This window comes from Felis catus, chromosome B2, assembly GCF_018350175.1.
Source record: "Felis catus isolate Fca126 chromosome B2, F.catus_Fca126_mat1.0, whole genome shotgun sequence".
NCBI classification, from domain to species: Eukaryota; Metazoa; Chordata; class Mammalia; order Carnivora; family Felidae; genus Felis; species Felis catus.
Genome location: NC_058372.1, coordinates 150432189 through 150459559, shown reverse-complemented (window position 1 = coordinate 150459559; position 27371 = coordinate 150432189). Strand labels below are relative to the sequence as shown.

General features: G+C 52.7%; 1 protein-coding gene across 5 annotated transcripts in view; it reads right to left on the bottom strand.

Moving 5' to 3' along the window:
• Positions 1-27371, bottom strand: part of SMOC2 (SPARC related modular calcium binding 2) — a 167956-nt gene that overhangs the window by 30662 nt on the left and 109923 nt on the right. For all 5 annotated transcript variants that reach the window (XM_023254609.2, XM_023254610.2, XM_023254613.2 and 2 more), the window contains 2 exons: positions 18810-18996; positions 11850-11932 (listed from right to left, as the gene is read on the bottom strand). In XM_023254609.2, the coding sequence (XP_023110377.1) occupies positions 11850-11932; positions 18810-18996 (270 nt within the window). The remainder of the gene's footprint in view (positions 1-11849; positions 11933-18809; positions 18997-27371) is intronic.

Below are 27371 nucleotides of genomic sequence, written 5' to 3'. Positions count from 1 at the left end.
CGGTCCAGGAGTTCGAGCCCCGCGTCGGGCTCTGGGCTGATGGCTCAGAGCCTGGAGCCTGTTTCCGATTCTGTGTCTCCCTCTCTCTCTGCCCCTCCCCCGTTCATGCTCTGTCTCTCTCTGTCCCAAAAATAAATAAACGTTGAAAAAAAATTAAAAATAAAATAAAATAAAAAGTGGTGTATAAAGTGTTAAATAAACTATTGACTTCGACTGGACTTTTCAGAGCATATTAAATGATGCTACCAAAAGTGCTATTTCATAGCAGATGATGCATGTTTCTCAGGAGATTAAAAAGAAATCAGACATCTAGAACTTCTTGAATTTAAGGACCCTACACCGATCGGTCAGATCCCAGGAAGTCGGACCCTGAACACACAGATGCCTCAGATTCCCCTCTGGAAACAGGACGTTATGCACTTCCAATAAGGGACCTAATTTAACAAGCAAAAGCACAGAGAAAAGATGGAATGAGAGCACAAAGCGCTAAAGTAGCCTGCAGGAAATCACTCGCGAAAAATCCATCCCAGGCACGTCCGAAAGTTACCTGAAAACCAAGGCACGGCCCATTTATCCTTTTCTGTCAGAGGCAGAAACCACTGACTTTTCTGAAAAGCTGTTCTTGATCTGACAAGTCAGGAGAGAGCGAAGAACAAAATTAAATCATCCTGTCAGGCAGAATATTCTAGAAGTTTCCATGGCCTGCTGTTCTTCATTATAAAGCAGGTTCTGAACGTTTCCTCCCCTCGTTGGCCATCTGGGAGCGTCCCAGCAGCCTGACAGGGAGCTTATGAATCTGGGCGCTGCGCTCTCGCTTTGTCCACTGAAATTCCTGAAGAATTAAGTTATCAGGAAGAACCGAACTCCATTTCTACTGTCAGCTGTGCCGTTTCCATGAGTCGGGCCTGCGTGCTCGTAGTAAAGCCCAGTGCTCTGGCCAATGTCCAGCTGTGATCATTGGATTTTGCCTGCGTGCACTCCCTTGGGAATTTCGGGGGGAGCAGTGACGTTTCACTGCGACTCCCCAGCACCACGCGGTGGCCGGGGAGTCCTCGCTCCAGCAGCGCCACCTGGGGCGTGGGAGAAATGCTCCTGACACTGGCACAAACCCTGGAGAAGAGCTTTTCTAAAACGCTTATTGGCTTTTGAGAGAGGGCACGCGTGAGCGGGGGAGGGGCAGAGAGAGAGGGAGAGGGTCCGAATCGGGCTCTCCGCGCAGAACCCGGTTCGGGGCTCGGACTCACGAACCGTGAGATTATGACCTGAGCCGAAGCTGGACGCTTAACCGATGGAATCACCCAGGCGCCCCTGGAGAAGAGCTTTTAATGATACTGTGACATTTTCAGACATAAAGGTGGGATTTTATCCTGCGTCAACCTCTACTTCCTTAGCCTTTCTAACTTTTTATCGCGTTGCTCTCTTGTTTAAGAGCATCCTTGCCGGGGTCATAAACTGCAACCTTCGCTCCCGCCCCCGAGGACAGAAGCGGGTCTTAAGTGCCTGGGCGTCCCCCAGCCTCCGGCACCGGGCCATCGGCACGAGACCCACGCACAGATATTGGCTCACAAACTGGCCAAGAAAGGACTTCTCAGGGGTAACGAGAGGGCACAACAGTTTCAGCGTTCTGACCCATTCTGGGTTCAGAAACAAGAGGGCCAGGAGGGGAAGTGAAACAGAAGAGAAAGACTCGGGAAAGGGCTGGGAGCAAGGGTGGGAGGTCCCAGCAGCCCTCGGCCCCGGGCCCGCCTGCAGCCCCTCGGGACACGAGGCCGGCAGGTGCAGAGGTCGGGGCGTCTCGGAGGGGGCGCAGGGGCCGGTGCCGGGGGCTGGCATTTACCACAGAAGGCCTAGGGACACAGAACACGCAGGACTGCAATATAGAGCCCTCCCTCTGCGGCAGATGCCAAGTTCCACAAGGGAAGAAGCGTGAGTCCAGACGCTGGCCGGGAGGCGCACGGACCCCTCAGACCCTCCGCTCCGGGCGCCACGCCCGTGCCGTTTACTGCAGCAAATTGTTTAAATGAGTCTGCCTTACAGCAGCACTTCCATCGGACTCTGGCAGAATGTCACCAAACGCGGCTCAGCTCTGAGGGAAGCCGAAGTTAAGGAAAGCGAGTTGCAGGCCAGTTAAAAGCAAATTTGTTATTTTCGAGCATACGCCATACTTGGAAGGTGTTCCGAGCGGTTATTTTGGACAAAACTGCTTATCACGGAATAACAGTTGTTTAATGACGACTTTAACTTACTGAATGGTGTTTGAGAACAGTCTGTCCTCTTGAGTTCTCTAAACTGTCTCTGAAGCCTCGCTTTACCCCCCCCCTCCCCGTCGGTCTGGCACGTGCTTCTTCACGGTCAGTGCGGCTCTAACCCCCACTCCCTCTCTCCCCCGCAGAACCGTGACTCCCAAAGCAACGGAGGCCAAGCCAAGGAGGAGCTAGCACACTAACGCCACGGACAACACTCCCCACTGTCCCAGAGTCTGTTTAATCGGCCCTTTCGATGAAAACCGAGACTTCGCGAATGACCCCGGGTGCCTGACGCCCGAGCTGCCCGTGTTGGCCTGAGCCGTGCCCTGAGAGCTCCTGCGGCCTCAGGCGAGGTGCTCACCAACACCGGGTTCTCCGCTGTTTCCGCCAATGCCTGGATATTGACGAAGATACTTACCGTGCTGTTACACCGGGAAACAAGAGACCGGCTTAGAAGCTGTGAATTTTAGAGATTAAAAACTTCAAAAAAAAAGGAGCCGACCTTTTTAACCATGGGTCACTGGGATTCCAGTTCAGGGACCCTGTTTACCAGTGTCAGGGGGGTGGGGGGGCTGTGGGTCATGTGATGCTTCAGGGTTCCTACCGCCTTCTCAGCCACGCACGACCCTCGTGTGCCCGCGGTGACAGCCCCATGTCCGGGGTGTGGGGCGCGGACTGTCCCCAGTCCCTTCCGCTGCCCGGACGCCAGATGAACCGACGTGTTCCCACACATCACACCCGGCTAACCCAAAAACTGTGGGGCCTCGTATTCAAAACGCGCGAGGAAGCTCACGATGGTGCCGGCAGAGGGTTACCCGGGCCGCCCCCAGGAAGCCGGCCCTGCTGCTGATAAAATCCCTGCCCAGATACTTACATCCGAGGCAGAGAGGGTAGTGAAACCTGTCCGCTCTCTTGGACAAGAAATAGACGGGGGGTTAACGGTACCCAGATCTCAGATCATCGTATCTCTGCTGGACCGCATTCACCGGGCAGCCAGGACGGGGTGGCTGCATCACTTGTAGACTTTGAGACACAGGCGCCTTCTTTTCTGGAGCCAACGACTGAATCCTGGGGCACAGGTTCTCGGGAAGGTGAGGCGTTGGCTTCGATGGGCCTCACCTCCGTGACACGCAGGCGGCTTTGAATCCGTCTGGAAGCAGGGGACCCTACAACCAGTGGCAACACAGGGCGGGCCTGTGCTTTCCTAGCCCCCGCAGCTGCAGGTGCCGACGAGGGAGGGGGCCACCTGGGGACCTGGCCAGGGAAGAGCTGAGGTCAGCTGGTGACAGGTGACAAGATCCGAGGCTGAAAATGGGGAGGTGTCCAAGTAGCTGTGAGGCTCCGGGCAAGAGTGAACATCGCTTCTAACCAATTAGTCGCAAATATCCATCTGAGAGGATACGAAAGAAGTGGGCTCTCCACTTTCCTGCATTTTTAGTAGCTGTTTTTTAAAATGTTTTATTTATTTTTGAGAGAGACAGAGGGTGAGCTGAGGAGGGGCAGAGAGAGAGGGAGACACAGAATCTGAAGCAGGCTCCGGGCTCCGAGCTGCCGGCACAGAGCCCAACGCGGGGCTCGAACTCACGAACCGTGAGATCATGACTTGAGCGGAAGTCAGACGCTTAACCGACCGAGCCACCCAGGCGCGCCTGCATTTTTAAACTACATTTTCATCCAAATATTATCGCAGACTAGATTTCTCAACTCTCTTTCAGGCACAAGAAGCTCCTCTTTATATTCGGTGACTCAGGCAAGGAACCGCCTTAACACTCTTTCTCAGTTGGTTCAGCACCGAAGCATTAATACTCGGAAACAGCGTCCGACTTTCTTGTAAGTAACTGAAAGTTTCCAGTCGACCTTTAGGATTCCTTCCTCTGCGTGTTAAGACCAAAAAACAAAACAAAACAAAACAAAAAAAAACCTTTGCTTCTTTAACTTGGCCTTAATTTGTTCTTATTTTCCTGTGAATGAGTAATTCCCACAATTTTCCGGCAATCCTCCTCCAGTTGATCTTCATTCTCTTAAAAATGGAGGAAAATATCAACTGAACTAAATACATATTCTAATAAAAATCTCACCAGGAGCGAGGTGCCTGGTGGCTCAGTTGGGGGAGCGTCTGACTTCGGCTCAGGTCATGATCTCGCGGTCCGTGAGTTCGAGCCCCGCGTGGGGCTCTGTGCTGACGGCTCGGAGCCTGGAGCCTGCTTCGGATTCTGTGTCTCCCTCTCTCTCTCTGACCCTCCCCTGCTCACTCTCTCTCTCTCTTTAAATTTAAATAAACTTGGGGTGCCTGGGGGGCTCAATCGGGTGAGCATCTTCGGCTCAGGTCATGATCTCGCGGCTCGTGAGTTCAGGCCCCGCGTCGGGCTCTGTGCTGACAGCTCGGAGCCTGGAGCCTGCTTCAGATTCTGTGTCTCCCTCTCTCTCTGCCCCTCACCCACTCGCATTCTGTCTCTGTCTCTCTCAAAAATAAACATTAAAAAAATAAAAAATAAAAAATAAAAAATAAAAAATCTCACCAGGAACCCCGCCAAGTGCAGCACAGTTACGACTTTTCAGTCCTGGCTCCGTGTATGTCTTCTGCGCCTCCAGGACTCCACCAGCTTGTCTCCTAGGAAACGGGGTGCAGGCACCCCGCTTTTTCAAGTTTGCCACACGTTGCCTCGCCTTTAGGAAAGGCCTACCTTAGAAGCCGTGTTCACTGACCAAAGGCGGTCTGAAGACGGCGGGATGAAAACAAGGCGAAAAGTGCCCATAGCCCCGCGTCGGTCCGCAGCGAGCCGGCACACGGGTGGCGGGCACCGGGCACCCCCTTCCCCGGAACCACATCAGCATCGCCACCTCCAGCCCCCAGAGCCCAGGACTGTGTCTGGGCGCATCGGGGCATCGTCTCTGTGTATGTTGTGCGTCTGTTAGCAAGCTGTGTCCCGAGGTCCCAGAAAGCCCTGAGACAGGTAGGTTTTGGGCTCTGGGAACGCTCAAGAACTCTTCTGTATAAATTTACAGTAATGGCCCCTTCACTTTACCCATTTCGACTCACAGAAGGTTTCACCAGAACGCTCTGCTCTCGCGGAGCACGGGTCCTGCACTGGATACAAGTCCCACTCACTGCGCGTTCCTTGTGTCCTGCGGGGCTCCCAGGGCCTTGTGCTGAGTCCCTGAAACCCCTCCCGAGGAGGAGCTGGCATCTCAGGATGTCCCCGCAGATGACGTGTCTTGACTATCAGACATTCTCAACCAGGGGACCCCAATGCCCTTGGCCCCCCTTGTCCTGGGATTGCTGTCCCCCAAGTCTTTAGGACGGGAAATATGTGTGTGATTTTAACTGGGTTTTTACTCCGCATCCTTCCCCAGTAAACTTGGACTTAATGGCCCATCTCTCTGTCACGCATCCTACAAAATGCAATTTGCGTCTAAAGGCTCGGTAATCTTACTCACTTGCAAGTTTAAGTTGGTATTTAAACCGTCAAGATCATTAGTCAAAACATAAAATAAAGTAGCTCAGGTCTTTCTCCCAAGCACTGCTACTCAGTCTCCTGTCACATCCAGAAACCCAGACCCAAACCCCGACCCCGAGTTCACAAGCACCCACGGTTACCGTGATGCCATCAGAGAGCTCGGCACAGGACGCACTGTGTCCTCGAAATCCTCTCCCCACTCAGCGCACCTGCTCTCACCTCCACCCCCTCTACGCTGGCCCCTGTTAGCAGGCAGCTGGCAGGAAGCCTCTCGGTGCCGCGACTGACCTGGGACGGCGCCGGGAAGACTGAGCCGCCGAGGGCACAGAGCACGCGTGTCGCGGCCCCGAGCTGGCCGCGTCTGCAGGGACACGGGGCCGCCCATCTCAAATGAAACGCTTTGTTCCGAGCCCAGCTGCAGTTTAGCAGACTCGTGGCTATGAATTGGGTATGTGATCTGACACGAAAGTCAGAGATGTTGACGTTTCCAATGGGTGAGATATTGACTTCTGGTATTCTCTTCGAAAGGGCCTTGAAGGCCACACACAGAGCCCCCTTTGGAAGAAAGGTAAATTCTGGAGTTTTCCAGGTGCTGCATTTAGGGTCCAGTGACCGTTTTGTTCAGTGGGAGTTCAACTGCCACACGGCGCCGTGTTCGCGTCAGACCCCATGGTTCCGTGCTCGCCACGGAAGGTCACCAACGCTACTGTCTTACGACCTACCCCTGTGCTGTGCCCAGTGACTTACCGCTTTTGCAACTGTTTCCACCCTCTTAATCCCGTCGTCTGCTTCGCCCATCCCCCCACCCACGTCCGCTCTGGCCACCACCAGATTGTTCTCTGTGCTCAAGAGGCTGGGTTTTTGTTTGTCTCTTCTCTTCTTTGTTTCACGTCTTAAATTCCACATATGAGTGAAATCATATGGTAATCGTCGTTCTCTGTCTGACTTACTTCACTTAACATCATAAATATATAAAGAACTTCTATGAATCAACACCAGAAAAACAAATAATCTGATTAAAAACAGGCAAAGAACCTGAACAGACATTTTTCCAAAGAAGGCAAACGGCCGACAGATGCATGAAAAGAATCTCGAGTGCTGGTGAGGACGAGGAGAAAAGGGACCCGCGTGCACTGTTGGTGGGAACGCAGACTGGTGCAGCCCCATGGGAAACAGTACAGAGGCTCCTCAGAGAGGTACAAACAGGGCCACCGTGCGACCCGGCAGCCGCGCCAGTAGGTGTTTACCCAAAGAAAATGAAAACACTAAAACGCTAATTTGAAAAGATGTGCCCTTAGGGTTATTACCACATTATTTACAACAGGCAAGACGTGGAAGCAGCCCACGTGTCCGTCCAGACAGGAGCGGAGAGGATGTGGTGTGTGCGCACGCACACACACACGGACACACACATACGCACACATATACACACGTAGACACTCAGACACACGTACACACACACACACACACATACACACATATACACACTCACACATATATACACATACACACACATATACACTCAGACACACATACACATACATACACACATATACACACATATATACACACACGGACACACATACACACATATACATACATACACATATACACTTGCACATATATATACATACACACACACGTAGATACTCAGACACATGTACACATACATACACACACATATACATACATACACATATCGACTCACACATATATATATATACATACACAAACATATACACACGTAGACACTCAGACACATGTACACATAAATACACACACACATATACATACACACACATATACACTCACACATATATATACATACACAGACACACACATATACACTCAGACACACGTACACATACATACACACATATATACACATATATACAAACACGGACACACATACACACATATATACATACATACACATATATACACTTGCACATATATATACATACACACACATACACACACGTAGACACTCAGACACATGTACACATACATACACACACATACACACACATACACATACATACACACATATACACTCACACATATATATACATACACACACATATACACTCACACATATATATACATACACATACACACATATACACTCAGACACACGCACACACACATATACACACGTATACACTCACACGTACACATATACACACATACATACATATATACATGCATACACATACATACACACATACACACATAACTACACAAAAATACACACATACACATGCATACACACATATACACAGATACAAATATACACATATATACACATACATATATGCACACACATATATGAACATAAACACTGTACACGTATGTACACATATACATGCACATAATTACACACATATATGCACACACATACACACATACACAAATACACATATACAAATATATACAAACATACACACATGCACAAACCTATACACACATGAACACACATAATTACACACATACATACATACATACATACATACATACATACATACGCACACATATGCAAACATATACACATACACACATACACACACGTGAACACACATACACGTGCACACACATGTACACACAAATGCACATACATACACACACATATACTTGCTATTCTCAGGACAAAGTAAGGATCATTTTATCTTACCTTAGAAAATCATAACTAATTTTGCAAAAAATTAGAGTACTGTGAGCGTAGTACTTGAGAGATGCAGGGGTGCTTTTAGGGTTCCTAGCTGGGTCAAAGATCCCAGTGCACCTGCAGTCACCAGGGACTCGAAGGGCTTTTTGTCTCCGTAGACTTGAAAAGACCGTGTGTTGTGGTTCTACCCCCTTCTGGGGTCTCTGGGGACAGGGGCCCCCGGCTGCTGGCGGCTGCCGCATCTTGTCCCTGCAGTAAGCGTGTGCGCCACGTCGGCGGGGGCGGGGGGAGGGGGCGCGGGGCCGTGGGGTGGGTCTGTCAGTCTCGTCACGATGCCGCGGGCTCTGCCCAGAACGGAGGAGGAGGAGGAGACAGGCCTTCCTCCCCTCAGCCGGCGGCAAGCCCTCGGGGGGTCTGGCAGGAGCAGCGAGCTCCATCCACCAGGCCATCCTCCCCCCACGTCAGGAGCCCAGGCGTCTAGGACTCGCACCGCACACCTCACAGTCTGCAAACCGCTTGCTACATCGAAGTCCACAACGTCACTCGGCCCGGAACAGCCAAGAGGCTTAGAGGAGGAGAAACGCGGCCTCGTGTCCTTAATTTACAAACTCCGTGCCACGTACGAGCGCCTCCTCTGTGCTGGGCGCTGTGCCAGCCGGCGGGGCCCCGGGAGGCTCAGTCCCCGCCCCCCGGAAGACACGAGGGCATGCGCCATCTGCACACAGCCCACGTGAACACATGCGGTGGCCGTGTCCCGCAGACAGGTGTCCGGGACAGGCTCCCTAAGGAGCCGCATAGACGGCACAGAGCTGCCCCCGGGGAAAGGCTCCGTGCCAGCAGCCCCGGGAACAGAGCTCTGCAGGGGACACGGCAGGTGGAGGTCACCGGGTGGATGCGTAAAGAGACGTGACAGCCAGATGCCAGGACAGGAGGAACTCAGACCAATTCGTAGATGGGAAAGGGGCAGTTGAATGCCTTTGTTTAAAACTGCCGGCACCCTCGGTGTTTACCCCTCTCAGGATGCTATGACACGTCCTGTAAGGAAACTCATGGAATAAAAGAGCCCCAGTAATGACCCAGTCCTCAGTAGGGGACCCGTTAGCGGGATCTTGACCTCCCTCCACACGGTAAAGCGCCAGCCTCCAAAGATGAAGTCATCACTGAGCGGCAGCTCGTGAGAGCCGGGCACGTGCTCACTGCCCCACGAACCGTGGGAATAATTACCTGAGAGTCAACAGACCCTCTAAAAACGTGGACCGTGAGTGAGAAAATTACAGCGTGTCTTAGAAAATAAAGGGCCCTTCCCGGCCAGGGCTTAGAAAGCCAGTTGAAACGAAAACTGTACCTTTTAAGAAGAAAATGCATCAGCCTCAGTGTGGCTTGAAGCGCCTGCCCACGGGCCTGCCACTGTGCTGTTCTGGAAACGTTTCTCCTCTCGACAAGAATAGCCTCTAACCTGGAGTCATTTCAAGACCTACTGGTTTTTCCCTAATAAGGAAAACTGTCTCCAAAAAATCAAAATGATTAAGTGGTCAGGAGCAGTACTAAGCAGAATGTTACACGGTTTGCATACAGGGGCCTGTGTGTCTGGAGGCTGGTTTTTACTTAAGGTATGAGCGAGGGGGGGAATCTCTGCGTGACAGCCCGATAACCCAGCCGAGGGGACAGACTGTCCAGCTGCGAGGACGCCTCCTCGCAACGTGTTCCCTGACACTCCCGAAGGTGCTGTGACGGCCGCACCAGCCAGTGAGACATCCCCGTGCTTCTCAACTGGACCCTCAGCTGCTTCCACGAGACAAACGACCATTCCCGTCTTGAATCACGAACCTGGTCAAAACCACACACACTCTAGTTAGAGGTAATGCAGTTCTGTATTATCAAATAAGGAAAAGGTAAGCGTCTTGGACCCTCAGAGCCAAAGTCAAACAATCTGCTTGACGTTTATGAGACAGCATTGAGACCAGCTGAACACAGCGAGGGCTCTCCGTGCACCGAGCGCCTGCTAGATTCACTGTTTCCTGTGAGGAACAGTCTTGTCCACCACGGAGGGCAAGAGATCGCACCCGACGACGGAGGGAGAGAAGGCCCTCCGGTCCGAGAACATGAGGGCGCGTGCGATTGGGCAATTCACTGAGCTCCTTGTAAGGGTAAGACATCATGTATGCACAAGGCGCTTAACTGGGAATCTGCGTGGGTGTTTGCGGCTGCACCCCTATGCCCTCCCTCCCTCCCTCCCCCTCCCAAGACGCGGGAGCCTGATCCCAGAGACACAAAGCAGGCAGACCGCTCCCAGAGACAGACACCGTGCGATAAAAACCGTGTCTCCCACAGGCTACTTGGACCTGTGTCAAAAGACAGTGGTGGGAGCTGGGGGACAGCCCCCCACGCGGACGTCTCAGAAGAAGCGAGGGCGACGGGCAGAGCTGTGCTCACGGAGGAAGCTGCTCCTCCCCTCCCTCTGTCTTAGGAACTTTGGTTCCCAGTGTTGGCTGGGTAACAGACGCGTCTCGGTGATGCGCCAGCCTTTTCTCTCTTTATTCATAAACAGGAAAACATCTTTGCGGGTCAGAGTTTAAAACCCTCTTCCCTGATACTAGGACAAACAACGCAAGAACCGCATCCTCTAAGCGGAATTTTTACGGACTTTGTGTAAGGCCGAGATCAAACATGTGCTCTGAGCCAAAGGACATTCGAGAAGGATTTTCACGGTCTCTGAGGCATTGGTGAAACACAATCTGGAGATGCTTAGAAGAAGAAAAGAAGACCCCAATGAAATAAAACAGAACTGGCTTTGAAGCACCACACGATGTCAGAGCTTCGTCTCTGAACTCCTTGATCTCATGACACGCGCCCGGCCGCCGAGACCCCGCCGGCCGGCACGCGGCCCTCTCCCCTAATCCCACGCAAACTCCGGGGGAGACGCGGCCCCCACGAAAGGCTTCAGGCGTCCCTGTCGAAGGAATCATTTCTGCTGTATCACCAACACTTACGTGCTCTTTGCTGAAAGACACCGCCTTTCCATGACTGTATTTTCAATAGTTATAACGTTTAACTCGCCGCCTCTGTTTAATTCGAAACGGTTCTTTGCGAGTAAACATACTTGATACAGAGATCGAGCTCATGTTTTACTAAAACCTGAACTTCAGCTCCTTGAACAGTTGATTCCATTCTAACGGGATGTCAGAACATGACATTTGACTTAATACTTTCTTTTAGGTAAAACAAAGGATCCTTTTGGTTTCGAAGTTCTGATTTTAGAGACGCCATTCGCTTCTCGGAAAGGCCGGGTCTTAGGCTCGGCACTTCCGGCCTTGCCGGCCACAGGTGCTGACGTGGGCAGGTGCCCGTGTGAGCCCGTGTGAGCCCCGCCCCGCAGGTGCCCACTTGGGACAGAGCAGGAGAGATTCCTTCTCATCCTGAAGTTTCGAGAAAGCTCAGGTGCTGGGGGAGGCGTGCCCACCACGCCTCTGTGGCGCTTACCTTGCAGCGGACGGTCCTTGTACAAGTCCCTTGTTCGGGTCGGGTGAGCCCGGGCTGTGTTGTCACATTTTGGCTGCTCGTACCTGTGAGGGAACGGAAGGGAAAGCGGGTTCAGACTCAGAAGGCGGTGCTCTCCTCTGTTTCCCAGGCAGTTGTGCGACGGCCCCCGTCCTTGGACCGCAGCGCATCTGTGGTGTCCACTCCTCAGGACTGAGGACTTTCCGTGACCTCTGTGACAATTTACTGAAGTTTAGTTTTCACAGTCGGGAGGAAGGAGCACATTGCACAAGACTCCACCTCTCCGTCCAGTTTCTGGGACAAATCTTACACGGCGGCTGCCGAACACCAACCCCATCTATTCCAGGATTTGTTCCGGTTCAGAGGGGGAGGGGCCAGGGGCAGGTGAGGGCAGTGGCTGTGGCCCCAGGAGAGAATGCAGACTCTCGGAAAGAACCTCCGAATTTTTTATTTATATCTGAGAGACCAACTAAATCTTAATCCAATTTATGAAGCTACTACAGGTTGTCCCTGTAGTAGGGAGGGAGGAAGGAAGGAAGAAAGGGAGGGAGAAAGGAAGGAAGGGAAGGAGGGAGGGAAGTGAGGGAGGGAGGGAGGGAGGGAGGGAGGAAGGAAGGAAGGAAGGGGGAGGGAGGGAGGAAGGAAGGAAGGGAAGGAGGGAGGGAAGTAAGGGAGGGAGGGAGGGAGGGAGGAAGGAAGGAAGGAAGGAAGGGGGAGGGAGGGAGGAAGGAAGGAAGGGAAGGAGAGAGGGAAGTAAGGGAGGGAGGGAGGGACGAAGGAAGGAAGAAAGGCAGAGAGAGAGGGGGAAGGAAGGAGGGGAGGGAGAAAGGAAGGAAGGGAAGGAGGGAGGGAAGTGAGGGAGGGAGGGAGGGAGGGAGGAAGGAAGGAAGGAAGGAAGGGGGAGGGAGGGAGGAAGGAAGGAAGGGAAGGAGAGAGGGAAGTAAGGGAGGGAGGGAGGGACGAAGGAAGGAAGAAAGGCAGAGAGGGAGGGGGAAGGAAGGAGGGGAGGGAGAAAGGAAGGAAGGGAAAGAGGGAGGGAAGTAAGGGAGGGAGGAAGGAAGGAAGGGAAGGAGGAAGGGAGGGAGGGAGGAAGGAAGGAAGAAAGGGAGGGAGAAAGGAAGGAGAGACGGAGGGAGGAAGGAGGGAGGCAGGGAGGGAGGAAGGAAGGGAAGGAGGAAGGGAGGGAGGGAGGAAGGAAGGAAGAAAGGGAGGGAGGAAGGAAGGGAAGGAGGAAGGGAGGGAGGGAGGAAGGAAGGGAGGGGGGAGGGAGGAAGGAAGGAAGGAAGGAAGGAAGGGAGGAAGGAAGGGAGGGAGGGAGGAAGGAAGGAGAGACCGAGGGAGGAAGGAGGGAGGGAGGGAGGGAGGGAGGGAGGGAGGAAGGAAAGAAGGAAGGAAGGAAGGGAGGGGGGAGGAAGGGAGGAAGGAAGGAAGGGAGGAAGGAAGGGAGGGAGGAAGGAAGGGAGGGAGGAAGGAAGGAGAGACGGAGCGAGGAAGGAGGGAGGGAGGGAGGGAGGAAGGAAGGAGAGACGGAGGGAGGAAGGAGGGAGGGAGGGAGGGAGGGAGGGAGGAAGGAAGGAAGGAAGGAAGGAAGGAAGGAGGGAGGGAGGAAGGAAGGGAGGGAGGGAGGGAGGGAGGAAGGAAGGAAAGGAGGAAGGAAGGGAGGAAGGAAGGGAGGAAGGAAGGGAGGAAGGAAGGGAGGGGGGAGGGAGGAAGGATGAAAGGGAGGGAGGGAGGGAGGAAGGAAGGGAGGGAGGGAGGAAGGAAGGAAGGGAGGGAGGGAGGGAGGGAGGAAGGAAGGAAGGAAGGAAGGAAGGAAGGGAGGGAGGGAGGAAGGGAGGGAGGGAGGGAGGGAGGGAGGGAGGAAGGAAGGAAGGAAGGGAGGAAGGGAGGGAGGGAGGAAGGAAGGAAGGAAGGGAGGGAGGGAGGGAGGGAGGGAGGAAGGAAGGAAGGGAGGAAGGGAAGGAGAAAGAAAACACTACGTCCGGCCCCCATCAAGTGGACAGAAAAGCGCGGAGAACGGACAGGTGGGTGGGGGCCGCGTGGAGCAGGCGCCGTGGCTGCCGCTGCCGCCCCCCTCAGGAGAGCAGGTGCAGGGGGGGCTCTAGCACTGACGGGCCCCCGGGCACCTCTGCTGAGGGCTCTGATGCCAGGCCGGCAGCCGGCACTGGCCCCCCGAGGGCCTCCCGACGGCTCCTCCGGAACGTGTGTGGGAGCACCGGCAGTGGAGACCCAGGCCGCGGGGAGGACGGCCCCCGTGCAGCGGGGCCGCTACCTGCGGGACCTGCCTCCCTGAGCACCCATGCGGTCCGCCGGGTCTGGAAAGGGTCTTGGACAGTGTGAGCCGGGGGAGGGGACGTAGGTGGAATGTTCCGGACTGAACCCTGCTGACACTCAGGGAAGCGATCGAGGTTCCAGCGTCCATTCTGCCGTGGTCTCCTTCCTGGCTCCGGGAGGAAGGGGCGCGGCACCACGTTTCCTTCTTACAGGTCACTCGCTTCAGGTTCCTCTTTCTCTTCGCTGTTTTGTTTTCCCGCCACAGGGAACAAGAGAAACTCAAGCGTCTCCCCGGTGCCCAGTCCGGGGCCGGGGGACGACCCGCTGCGGCCGGAAGCGAGCGCCAGGGGGAACCCGAGCCCCCCGCCCCCCACCCCGAAAAGTCTCTGATGCCACAGAAGTCAACACTCACTCACACAAACGAAACAGACTTTTCAAAACGCGGATTTTGAACCTGAAGCGTCCCCCACGCCCTCAGGCGCACAGTTGAGCTGTCACGGTCACACTCGCCTGGAACGCAGTGGGGTTCGGCGTCGGCGGCAGCGGGCCCACAGTCACGAGACCGTGAGCACAGGCGAGGGGACCCGCCTCAAGCAGGGTGGCCCCCACCCTGGAACCGCAGCGGGCACAGGGGAGCCAAAATGCACCCAGAGAGAGCGAGCGGAAGAAGCCAGCGGTCGGAGGGACTGCCGCTAAGCTCCCGTTCTCACGGGTGACGTTTGCAGAACGCGCGGTCTCTATCGCAGGCTCCGGACCGCGTCCGCGGGCTGGAAGAGGTTGGAGCCGGTGCCCGTGTGAGAACTGACACCATCACAGCTGACGGCCGTGGGAGGAGCCGAGCAAGTGCCCCCGCCGCTGACGGGACAGGTGGGAGCTGGGGACGGAACTCCCGGTGGACAGTCAAGTGCCCGGCCACTGAGGGCACGTCCTGTTTGCGGGAGTATCGGGGGTGCCCCTCGGGGACAGCCACGGGCCGCTGTGTGGGGTCAGAGGCTAACCCATGACGTGGACTCTGTGCGGAGCCTCCGCGTGGCAGTCCCCCGCTCCGAGCCTTTCTTTGAAGCGGCCTGGAAGCCAGCCACGCTCGTCCTTCCGGCTTGGTTCCAGGTTTCACCGGAGAGCTCTTAAGAATCCTACACGTGTGGATTCAAAAATGTATATTGACATGACAGCATTCTGCCTCTTTTAAGAGGATGGTGACACGCCGTAACTTGCGGAAATGGCGATCTCAAGGAACAGAATTAACGCCTTTGAAGTCTCCAGTAAAAACAAATCTCCAATTCAGTGTTGACGCCCCTCACATTCTTTTCAATAGCGTTTCGCTCACTTGTGCGAAGTAAAAATGAGCATCTCTCGACTGTCTGCTTGCCCGTCAGATACCAGGCTGTCCGCCGGGGAAGGGTGATTTCACGTGCACTTGGCCAGCGACAGAGTCGGGCTCTGGGGTTGGGAATGGGGGGGCTGCCCTACTGCGAGGTAAGGACAGCCTGAAGTCTGGGGCCCCTGGGTGGCTCAGTCAGGTAAGCGTCCGACGTTGGCTCAGGTCACGATCCTACGCTTCGTGAGTTCGAGCCCCGCGTCAGGCTCTGTGCTGACAGCACGGAGCCCGGAGTCTGCTTTGGATTCTGTGTCTCCCTCTCTCTGCCCCTCCCCTGCTTGCACTCTGTCTCCCCAAAATAAATAAATATTAAAAAAAAAAAAAAAGAAAACAGCCTGAAGTCTAATGGCAGATGGGTGAATGCTTCATCGGCCCTCAGGAAAGTGAAAGAGAGCTGGCTCTGCTCTGGGAGCTAAAGTAGAAGCTGGCCACCAGCCCGATCCACGCTTAGTCGGATAATCGGATGGCCCACTCAGCTCTCCCCACTATGAAGCAGGGGCCGGCTGGAACCCGCCCCTCTCCTCCCAGATCCCACTGGACCACGCAGGGCGTGGGCTCACGCGGGTGCCTGGGCCCCGGCCCACAGGGAATCACCACTCTACAGCCCAGATGCCAGTTCTGACACCGAAAGGCAGGAGAACCAAGAGGCACGTCGGCGCGTGGCCCAACCCGTTTCCGCCCCGATGATCATCTGAACCAGAAATTCTGTGCTGGACGGAAGCCACCCTCCACGCTGGCAGGCAAACACGTACTTCTACTGTCCCCGGCCCCAACATCCGGGAGTTTTCATTACCTTGCCTGGTGAGACGGGGAAAAGGGTTATAACGACGGCGCGTTTTATTTCTGTGCCTTCTCTCTGTCTTGGAGCTTTAAATTACTCTTCCTGTCGGCAAATATAGAGGATAACTGAGGGAAAAAACGTGCACCGTCTACACAAATATACAGCGAAACTACAAAGTATCTCTCTGGAACTGCTTGTTTCAGAAAATCGTAAGAAAATAGCATCGATGCGACAGGAAGAGGACTTTCTGCAGGCTTCCTGCCCAGTCACAGTACAGCCGGTCGTAGATGTGGGTGAGGCTGGCCTGCAGCTTATCAGATATCCCTTAAGGTGGATAATTTTGATTTCCCAACATCCATGTGTCTCTAGAGATCAGTCTAAACCAGGTCCATGTTTCAGGCCAGTCATGGGTTTGCCCGTGGTCGTGTGATCCAGTTCTGGCCAACAATCCATGAATTGAATTTGCTAGGTAACGTTTAGGGAAGGTTGTTTGGACTCCCGGTAAAGAAATGGGCTGTGTATCCTCTGAGCCCTGTGGTGTCTGGATGAGATGCCCGGATGCCTGCAGCCATCTTATGACCATGAGAAGAGTCCATTCAAGGGTAAAGACAACACAGTGAGGATGTCAAAGTAAAGACCTGGGAGATCCTGTGTCATCAGTGACATCACCAAATCATAGCGCCAACTGACATGCAGCTTTCTTCATCTCTGTGATTCTCACCTGAGGTAAACGTAGCCCCTCACTGTTTATGTCCACGGATGGAGGATAGATGGATGGACAGATGCACGGATGTACGGGCGGGTGAAGGGATGAGACAGAAATGCGGGCATCCAAAGGGTCTTCCTCACTGGGTTTAATTTAATGTTGTTTCTTGAAAGTCAAAGTTCTAAGAGGGAGGTACTCCCTTCTGGAGGCAAAGTCTGAGAAAATGAGAACTTGATACTCTTCTCCCTGAAGTTTTTGAAGCCACGATAAAGTCTGGGCAGAAAGAAATCAGGATAGATGGGAGGGAAGAGGGGTTCCTATACTGCTTGTCCGATTATGATAAAAATGCATACAGGTCCCCTAGGGACGACACCGTAAACCCTGGTCCGGTCGTCTCAGAGCCAATACGAGCAGTTCTGGTTTCGACAGCAAGGATTTCCGTTGGCCAGTGTGAACAAAGCCTCTCCCGGCGAGCCTGGCCCCCGTCTCTGGAGGTGTGGCCGAGGGGCCATCAGGGCAGCAGCACAAGCCCTGGCCTGGGGAGCAAAGACCCCAACCTAAATGCACAGTGAACAAGCCTGAGTTCTAAAGGCAGAAATACTGCTTCCTGAGAAAGGTTTCTTAGGAAACAGTCCCTACACACACGGGCACGGGAACCAAGAGAAAGCACTCACGCCAACACCCTAAACAGATTTACGTTCTTCTCAAGCCGTGCAGGGCACACTTGTGTGGACGCTCTCCTGCGGCAGCCGTGTAGTCGCCGAACCCCACTCGCCAGCCTGCAGTCCTGGGCGGGGGTCTGCTCTGGGCGGGCACAGAAGGCGTGTGGCCAGAACGGGTGACTCGTCGGCCACCAAGAACCGGCTTGAATGCTACTGTGTTCTTCCAATTTGATCCCTGCTTGTCCCGGACGGGGACCAGGTGTGGGCGCACTGCACGTCGACCAGACGTTTGCGAGCTGGTCACCTGACCTTCGGCCGCCTGGAATCCACTTGGGCGGCTTCCTCCCCTAAATGTCTCGTGGTCACCCTAGAAAGACTGGGGGAAATCATTCCGGAAGCATCAAAACGCTCATGCCTAGGTGCTAGATATGAAACCAGCGGCCGAATTGGATGACTTTTGAAATATTTTTGTACATTGGTGAATTATCTTATCAATCTACGAAAATTCAAACTCAATTCACGTAACAAAGGACCGCAAACACATCTTCACTCGTGTCTATCCCAGTTCCACGAGCAGTTCGTCTGCTTCGGGCGCGATGACGAAACCGCCTGGCTCAAACTCACACACAATACGAGGGAGTAAATGTTTCTGCATCTCAGACCCTTGAACAGCTCTTGCTGAGCTCGCCTTTAGCACACTGTCTTGATTTTATGCTAAAGAAAGCCATTTGGAAAAAACACACAGAAAAAAGAAAGCCACTTGGGGCGATCGGTTCTTTCGGCTTAGAAAACGCGGGGCTCCCCGTGCCACGGGCAGAGCAGGGGAAGCCGCCGTGGACACCTGCTGGTGTCCTGCTGGATACCGAGCCCACTTCCCCGACTGCAGCGGCCGGAATCGGGGCCCGGAGGCCTCAAGCGTCACCGCTCCCCGCTGAGCACTGGCAGCTCCCGGGGGCCGTCGGAGGGGCAGCGTGCTCCAGGTGCCAACGGCTGGAGCCATTCGTGTCCGCGCCAGCCCCACGGCGCTGTCTGGACAGCAAAGCGAGGTCTGGGGCCAGGCACCCGTGACGGCGGCACCCACAGCAGGCGCGCCTTCTCTGGCCTCCCGCCCGCACCTCCCGGCCCGCGGGCGCAGCGCTACCTGGTGGATGTGCCGGGGATGGGGCGTCCGGTGTCCACGAGGACGCACCAGCAGTAGCCGGTGGACGGGTGGCACTGCACCGGCTTGTAGAGCCCGCCGTGGGCGCACTCCGGAATCACCACGTTGTCGTTCTTGGGCTGCCTGGCCTCTTCCAGGGCCGACTGCTGCTCCTGGTCGCAGGAGGACACTGGGGACAAAGGACAGAGGCGTGAGCGCAGTGGGTCCCTCGTGGGGCCCGTGGGTGCGACCGGAAGGCTGCAGGAAGCCGGGGAGGCAGGGGCAGAGGCTGGCCAGTCGGAGGGGGGCCGGGTCAGCAGGGCTCAGGGAGGCATGGTGGGCCCAGGTGACCGGCAGCCACCTGTTAAAAGAGGGGCGGCTCCGGGTGCACGACAATCCGGATGGCAGCATCGGCCTGTGGTCCCGCACCCAGGTTTCAGTCCAGGTTGTAAAAACTGAGGCCGTTTGTCAGTATTTGCAAACTTTGTTTTTTTTTTTTTTTTTTTTTTGCAAATCAGTGCCGGACCTATAATTATCAATTAGTTGCTACTTCTTTCAATTTTGTCACCAACTTTTATTTAAAGGACGTGAAAGTACACAAGCCCAGCTTACGTCCGAGCACCGCGGAACCCAGTCTCGGCAGACGGCGGGCCTGGGGCCACACGGCTGCGACAGCCACAGGGCGTGTCCACGGCACACGATGGCACCGGTGACTGTGGAAAATGCTTGCTGTTAACGGTGACAGAGGCACAATCTCACGGCATCCCCCACTCATGTAACAAGCAGCCGCTCGTAGGGTTTTCCAAGGGCTAGACCTGCCCTAATTCATTTCATGGGCTTTCTCAGGCAGCCATTTGGCAGATGAGAAAACAGAGGCACGGATAAGCCACTTGGGGAAGGCCACGCGGCTAGGAAGCTAGGAAGGGGCGGACCCGGAGCTCAGATCCAGACCCGTCAAACTCAGAAGCACAAGGTCTGACCGGTTTGTCAGCCTGCACCCCTCCGACCTCCGGGCAGATGCGGTTCTCGCGCCCCCTGTGTGACACTGACTTCAATATGCCTCCTGGGGGCACCAGGGGGGCTCGGTAGGTAAAACGTTCGACTCTGGATTTCGGCTCATGATCTCACAGTTCATGAGTTTGAGCCCCACGTTGGGCTCTGAGCTGCCAGTACGGAGCCTGCTTGGGATTCCCTCTCTCTCCCTCTCTCTCTCTGCCCCTCCCCTGCTCATGCACACACTCTCTCTCTCTCTCAAAATAATTAAATATTTATAAATAAATAAATAAGCCATCTGGAGGTTCCTCAAAAAAGTTAAAAACAGAACTACCCTACAATCCACCAACCACACTACTAGGTATTTATGCAAAGAATACCAAAACACGAGTTCAAAGGGATACATGCCCTTGGATGTTTATAGCAGCGTTATCGACAATCGTCGAATGATGGAAAGAGCCCAAGGTGTCGATCGATGGATGAACGGGTAAGGAATATGTGGTACATATACACAATGGAATATTACTCGGCCATAAAAAAGAATGGAATCTTTCCGTTCCGTTTGTAACAACGTGGATGGAGTTAGAATGTATTATGCTCTGTAAAATACGTCAGTCAGAGAAAGACAAATATCAGATGATTTCCCTCACACGTAGAATTTAAGACACAGAGAGAATGAACACGGGGTGAGAGAGAGACAGGAGAACCAAGAACCAGACTCTCAACTAGGGAGAACATACTGACGGCCACCAGAGGGAGGTGGGCAGCAGGTGCGACCCGGGTGCTGAATCACTATATCGCACACCGGGGGTTAACTAACCCGAACTTAAATGAAGATGTGGAGGACAAACAGCTCTGCAAGCAAGCCGACTGCACGGGGCTATCCGCACTCCAGCACCCCCACAAGGTGAGTGCGGTCTACTCCATAATCCTCAGAGGGTAAGGAACTCGAGCCCAACAAAGTAAAACCTGGGGAGTACTTTATCCTTCGCTGTAGAGTCACACACGGTTTGAAATACAATCTAGAAATAGCATATTCCAAACACTCCTGTTCTGGATAATTCCGGCCTAAACACAAAAGGGTAAAAATTAACACCGGCAAATTAAATCTCTCTCCTCCCCCATTTTAAAGAATTCCAAATGTGTGCGCTTGTCTGCACTTTGTCTTCGCAGTGGGCTTTCTCCGGGAGGGCCTCTGACCACTCAGCCGAGGCCCCTCGAGCGGACATGCGGAGACCCGGCCACTCACCCCCTGACCCCAGGAGGCTCGAGGTCAAGGCCGATCACAGAAGTGTCGGAGGTGGGACCGGTCAGGCTCTCACTCACGGAATCACTGCAGAGAACAAAGCCCCGTGTCCCCGGTCACATACGTGGCTAACGGTAGGGCGGCTCCGGGCCCCCCAGGGCTGTGGGCCCTCTCCCCGAGCTGCCCTGAGGGACCCCAGGCCCACAGCCCCGGGAGCACACCTGTCCTCCGCCTGAGCTTCTCTGTGGAATCGAGTAATGGCATTCTTTTGCCTTCGCATTTCTCCAAAGGAAGGAAACGGAGAGAACAATGCCTTGAGTGGATATAAAATCTTTATAGCACTTTCCTGCTTATGAAGCGATTTTCCATAAACCACATCTTAGTCTGTTCGGAACCAGCTGACTGCAGTTCACAGGGACTTTGCGACTGTCGACGTAACATCGAGCAGCTGGGACCGCCGAGAAGCTGAGAAAGAACGTGCCGTGGGGGACCAGCACCCAACTCAGGGGGCCCCACGAGGATGAAAGAGGTTAGATGCACGAGCGGAGCACGAGGACCGTGCTTCCCAAGTGTCAGCTGGGATGGCCTGGCACCTAACAGGCCCTCGAGGAACGGTTCTTCTTCTTTTTTTTTTAACGTTTATTTATTTTTGAGACAGAGAGAGAGACAGAGCATGAACGGGGGAGGGTCAGAGAGAGGGAGACACAGAATCTGAAACAGGCTCCAGGCTCCGAGCTGCCAGCACAGAGCCCGACGTGGGGCTCGAACTCACGGACCGTGAGATCGTGACCTGAGCCGAAGTTGGCCGCTTAACCGACTGAGCCACCCAGGCGCCCCTAGGAACCACTCTGTAGATGATAAGCGGTTCTGGTATCGACAGTGAGAGAAAGACCCAGGTTGCAGCTCCTCTGGCCACTCCATTTACAACACGAGGACCCTCATGTGTGGAATTTCGTGACTTGTCCCTTACCGACCGTATTGCCAAATGCTAGGAGACTTGTTAAAAACCATACGAATTTCCGTGTACCCCCTCGAAAAAAACAATAACGTGTTGCGTTTCAGACCCTCCTCTGTGTTCCCACTAGAAAGTGCTTTCCCTGCCGTGGCCTCCTGGGCTGGACGCAGACCCCTGAAACCGGATGAGCACGACTGCGGCTTCATCAATCAGCGTATCTGTCCAGGTGGACGTTTTGTAGGATAATCAGAGAGGCCATAGATCATTCCAGTGTCACAGTAGATGCCAAAATCACGGTCACGAGCAAGAGGGAGAAGGAAAACCTTGGTCTCCGGGTGCACAGCACACTTCCTGTTCCCAACAGCCAGTGCTCCGGTCCCGGTACAGAAACCCTGGGACCCAGAAGGTCCTAGCGGCAAGCGCTCCGGGCCAAGTACAGAAGCGGTCCGATCCGCCCCGAGTCCAGGGTGCAGACTCCTGCCCCGGGCACAGCCGTGCCTACTTGGGTGCCGTGTCCCTGGCACGTGCACACAGAGGAGGCCGGTAGAAGGTCTCCGCGGGACTGTCCAGACCACAGGAACCCACTCCGGGACCCCGGGGAACACTTGGCTGTGCAACTCCCACTCTTCGAGGCCTCCAAGTATTTCCAATAAATCCCCTGTGGCTCCAGTTACCCAGAATCAGAGTTTTTTGGCTGTAAATTAAGTCCTTTAAGCAACAATGTTCTGATCCTAAAATAGCCCAACATTAGGATCGGGCATTTGGTTTTCATTTCAACAATAACACTCCAATGATCGGGGTGCCCGATGCACCTGGCCGAAGATCCCGTCAGGCACCGTTCCAGGTGCCGGCGAGGCGACCCACGCGGTGCGGGTGATTTCTAAAGATGTAATTCATCTCTAATCCACAACAACAACTCACGGCCACTGCATCTCTTAGAACGCCACCACGCAGTTCTGTAAAATTTCAGTCTGTTCCCTGTAAGTTCTGTCCTCTTCTGCATACGCTAGAGTTCGCTCAGCAAATACACAGCTCCATAAATAAAATCCATCCATGCTCACACGGTCATCATAAGGAAGCTTTCGCTCCAACCACAACTTGGAAACTGGCGAGAAGAAAAGGGCAGTGATTGGCACTTGTGGCCCGTGAGTCACTTGAGACCATGAGAAGTCACCAGGGAAGGTGGAGCAGAGCCACACCTTCTCAGAGGAAACCCTCAGAGCAGTTAGCCCGTGACCACAAGGAATCACACACTTGGGAGAAGAGCTGATTCCCAGCACGCACCCCTGGAAAACAGACTGCTCACTGTGAGCGTCCACTTGGTTCCTTTTCAGAAGTTTTATTAGTGAACAGAATTTATGGTGTGATTATTTGGGCACAAAATACTTCTCAAGCTCCATCCAAGGACATTCTGTATCTATAGAAATGGTTCTGGGAAATTCTCGAAATGTCCCTTTGGAGTATTTTATTTCATATTTGAAGGTTCATCACAAGCAAAGTAAGATTAAGTCAACAATCTCTTATAATTTGCCAAGAACGTTGTAAAATGTAGAAGATATTATAGCTGAGTCAGAAGAAATTTCGTGTTTGTTGCATAAACATCCTGGTCAGTTAGAAATGTTAAATTAAGCAATTTTATTTGGTAAATCTGGCCCCATGTGGGGAATTCAAACTTGTTGGAGAAATGCAGTTCTGTGTTCCATTGCTAAGGGCCATGATGAAGGAAGAAGGCCTTTAGACGAACCGATGACAACCCCTGGGAACAGAGGCTAAACAGAAACTCGATTTCTGCTTTGGAAAGTGGCTCTCCCTCCCTAAGGCAGCACCAGCCCCAGGGGACCTGACCTCGGCTCACGCTGGGGCCACAGGGAGTTGACACAGACACCCTTTGTTCATAAAGGGCATGAAGCACTTATAAGTGGAGATAAACACGGAACAAAACTTATTTTACCACAAATCCAGAAACTTTCAAACATTGGGACACAGAAGCAGGGCTTTAAAAGGGCCCCACGGAAATAGGTTTCAAGGAAGGCCCGGAAACACGTGGAGGGAGGCCCCATAAAGCATTAGGAAAGGAGGTGCCCAGGGAGGGGCGCCTGGGTGGCACAGTGGGTTAAGCATCCAACGTCGGCTCGACTTCAGCTCAGGTTCATGAGTTGGAGCCCTGGGTCGGGCTCTGTGCCGACGATCCTGTCAGCACAGAGCCTGCTTGGAATTCTCTCTCTCTCTCTGCCTCTCCACTGCTCTCTCTCTCTTCCTCTCAAAATAAATAAAGTTGAAAGAAAGAAAGAAAGAAAGAAAGAAAGAAAGAAAGAAAGAAAGAAAAGGAATAGAAAACTCCCAGTGCAGCTGTGGGGGCGATGGGACAGGATGGGATGGCTGTTCTGAGTCAGGATGATGTCATTAGGGAAAAGGTCAGGTTCAGGAGTAGGAGTCAGGCCCCCAGCTTTCCTCGGCCCCTCAACCTCTTGTCTGACCAACTTTAGCAAAAATCTAATCCTCATTTAAGCCCATCCTGCCTCCCAGGAGGACTGTGTGACCGAACGGCACAACACCTACAAAGTGATAGGTTCTACGCAAACTTGGGAGTATTATTAATGTTGAGCACAAGGTTTACAGAACCCACCGGGCACAGAGACACAAAGATAAGAGGTCCTATAAAGAACTAGACTCGCAGCCCCAAAGAAAATTTAGATACTTTCAATACCATCCACGTAGAGTTTTTCAATCACATATTCAAGCATCAGAATGGGGAAATCCTAGATTTTTCTGTAACTAGTAGTTTCATTAACGCCCACGTTCACCTTACATTAGCCTACTAATTACCTAACCCTCCAAGTAGTGATACGTAAAGAAGCCTCAGGTGACTGATAGGAATTGAAAGAGAGAGGGCTATTTCTGCCACGCGTCCATCCAGCACTTTCTGTGTCTGGTCACGGAGACGCCTCTCGACCCTCCAACCTGGCGTATACAACCCGTCATGCCGGCAAAGCTCAACATCCTCCACAAACAAGCAGCCTTCCGTTCAGTTTGTCGAGTCCGTTCTCATCCGGGCCACTGGCTCTCGGTACTCTAGACGGCTCTCCTCTCGCCATGGCTTCGTGGCACGCCATGCTGATACCGTGAGCCACTTGACCCAACATAACTGCGGTGACTGCACCGCTCTCTCTTCCACAATCCGTTCCGTCTACGCTTGTGCGGTCCCACGCAGGTGCATTTGTGCCCGACTCCACGTGCTTGCCAATGTGTGTGGCTCAGACACGTGGCCTCCTGGGCCACGCACCCCGTGCTGAGCAGATTCCTCAGAAGGAATTGGCACTTCGGAGGTAATCTGCCTCAGTCCTTTTTCACGAAAATATTAAAGTAGAAACATGAGTGCAATGCCAACTTGTCTCTGTAAATTTTCATTTCTACAGTCGTATAACCACTCTGTGTTTTTAGAAAACTACCTCTGCAGATTTGGTTGGATTAAACACAATTAGTTAACTTTTAAAATTATTTTATCTCCCAAACCATCAATAGATCTCAGTGACTCATAACGTGTCTGAAAATGTGTTCAAATAATCTGACGACCAGAGGGAAGTCAGATTATAACAAATGGCTGCAGGACATTTTTGAACTTAAAGAAAAAAAAAAAGCACTTAATTAATGATCTCATCAAGTACGCCCCACTTGATTTGAGTATGATGATGCCCCAAATGCATTTAAAGAAATTACATCCATTCCAAAAAACAGACAGACAAGAGACCTTTGGGTTCGGCCATATTTCATGGGTACGCAGGCTGCAGCAGTAAGTTTTGGCTAGCTCACCTTCCAAGAGTTTCACGTTAATATTTAGGGTTTCACTGCTTACTTTTCGACAGGCACAGAATCCTGGGAAGCTTTCTAAAAAGCAAAATATTTGAAGCTGTTGCCCACTGGGTGCCCACCACCACAGATGCAGAATTGTAACACCAGCAGGTCAACAGGCGGTTCCAGTCCTCTTCTTGATTCTGAGTTTCCTCTGTTCTGCCCTTAGCTGTCAGCACAGTTTGCAAGGACGCCACTCCAGGTCCCAAATTCTCCACAACAGGGTTTCTGTTGTTTGTGTCGTGGGGGCGAGTGATGCCCAGATGGTGGGTCGTTGGATGGTTATGGTTGTTCTTTGTAAAGGACCCTGTGTCCCTTTATCCACATGATAATATGCTCTTGGAACATTCTGTTTTCCCAGACACACCTCACATTAAAGAATCACATAAATTTGCAATTCAACAGCAGCCAACGCCATAAGGCTTCTTCAGAAACGATTTGCAGGTATTGAAAGTGTGCCCATACATTACCCTAATGGCTCTTGCTTATTGTATTTGCATTAATTCGTATCCAGTTTATACTGACAGATTCTATTTTCCATTTACTCTCATTTAGTTCTATAAAGGAAGAGACAATGAAGAAATTTTAATTTTCAAAGTCAGCATCGTTACTTAAATCTCTGGCAATCCTCCCCAAAATATGGCAGGTTGCATGATGTGAAGTAGAGAAGACTGAATAAGATATGAAGAAACACAGAGTCAAGACTGCTTCGCCCGACCTGGCCCATGGCTTTAGGGAAGTCATGTAAATGATGGAATCGCTTGCCACGTAGTATCACACCATTCTAACTGCCTCCTGAGATGGTCAGAGGAGCTAATGGAATAATATATGAGTGTATGTAGAAAGAAGGATAAGGCATCTTTCAAAATTGAGGGACTATTTAAAATACTAGAGGGGCGCCTGGGTGGCTCAGTCGGTTGAGCGTCCGACTTCGGCTCAGGTCATGATCTCGCGGTCTGTGAGTTCGAGCCCCGCGTCGGGCTCTGGGCTGACGGCTCGGAGCCTGGAGCCTGCTGCGGATTCTGTGTCTCCCTCTCTTTCCCTCCCCCACTCATGCTCTATCTCTCTCTCTCTCTGTCAAAAATAAATAACATAAAAAAATTTTTTAAATAAAATAAAATAAAATACTAGAAATAATACTCAGTAACTCCTTTAGATGTTTTAATGACATTATACCCTAAATGCAAATGTTTTCAGTTACAGTAAAACTATCCATTTTTATGCAAAGAAAACTTAGGTGTTATTCTTCTTAAGGTGAATTACTTCATTCACTAAATGGCAAAACGCCCAGAAAACTGGTATTAGAAGAAAACTTTCTCTATCTGATAAAAAGTATATATATTTTATTTTCTTAATTTTTTAAAGTTTACTTACTGATTTTGAGAGACAGAGAGAGTGAGCAGGGGAGGAGCAGAGAGAGAGGGAGCAAGAGAATGCCAAGCAGGCTCTGCCCTGTCAGCGCAGAGCCTGATGCAGGGCTTGAACTCATGAACCGGGAGATCATGGCCTGAGCTGAAACCAA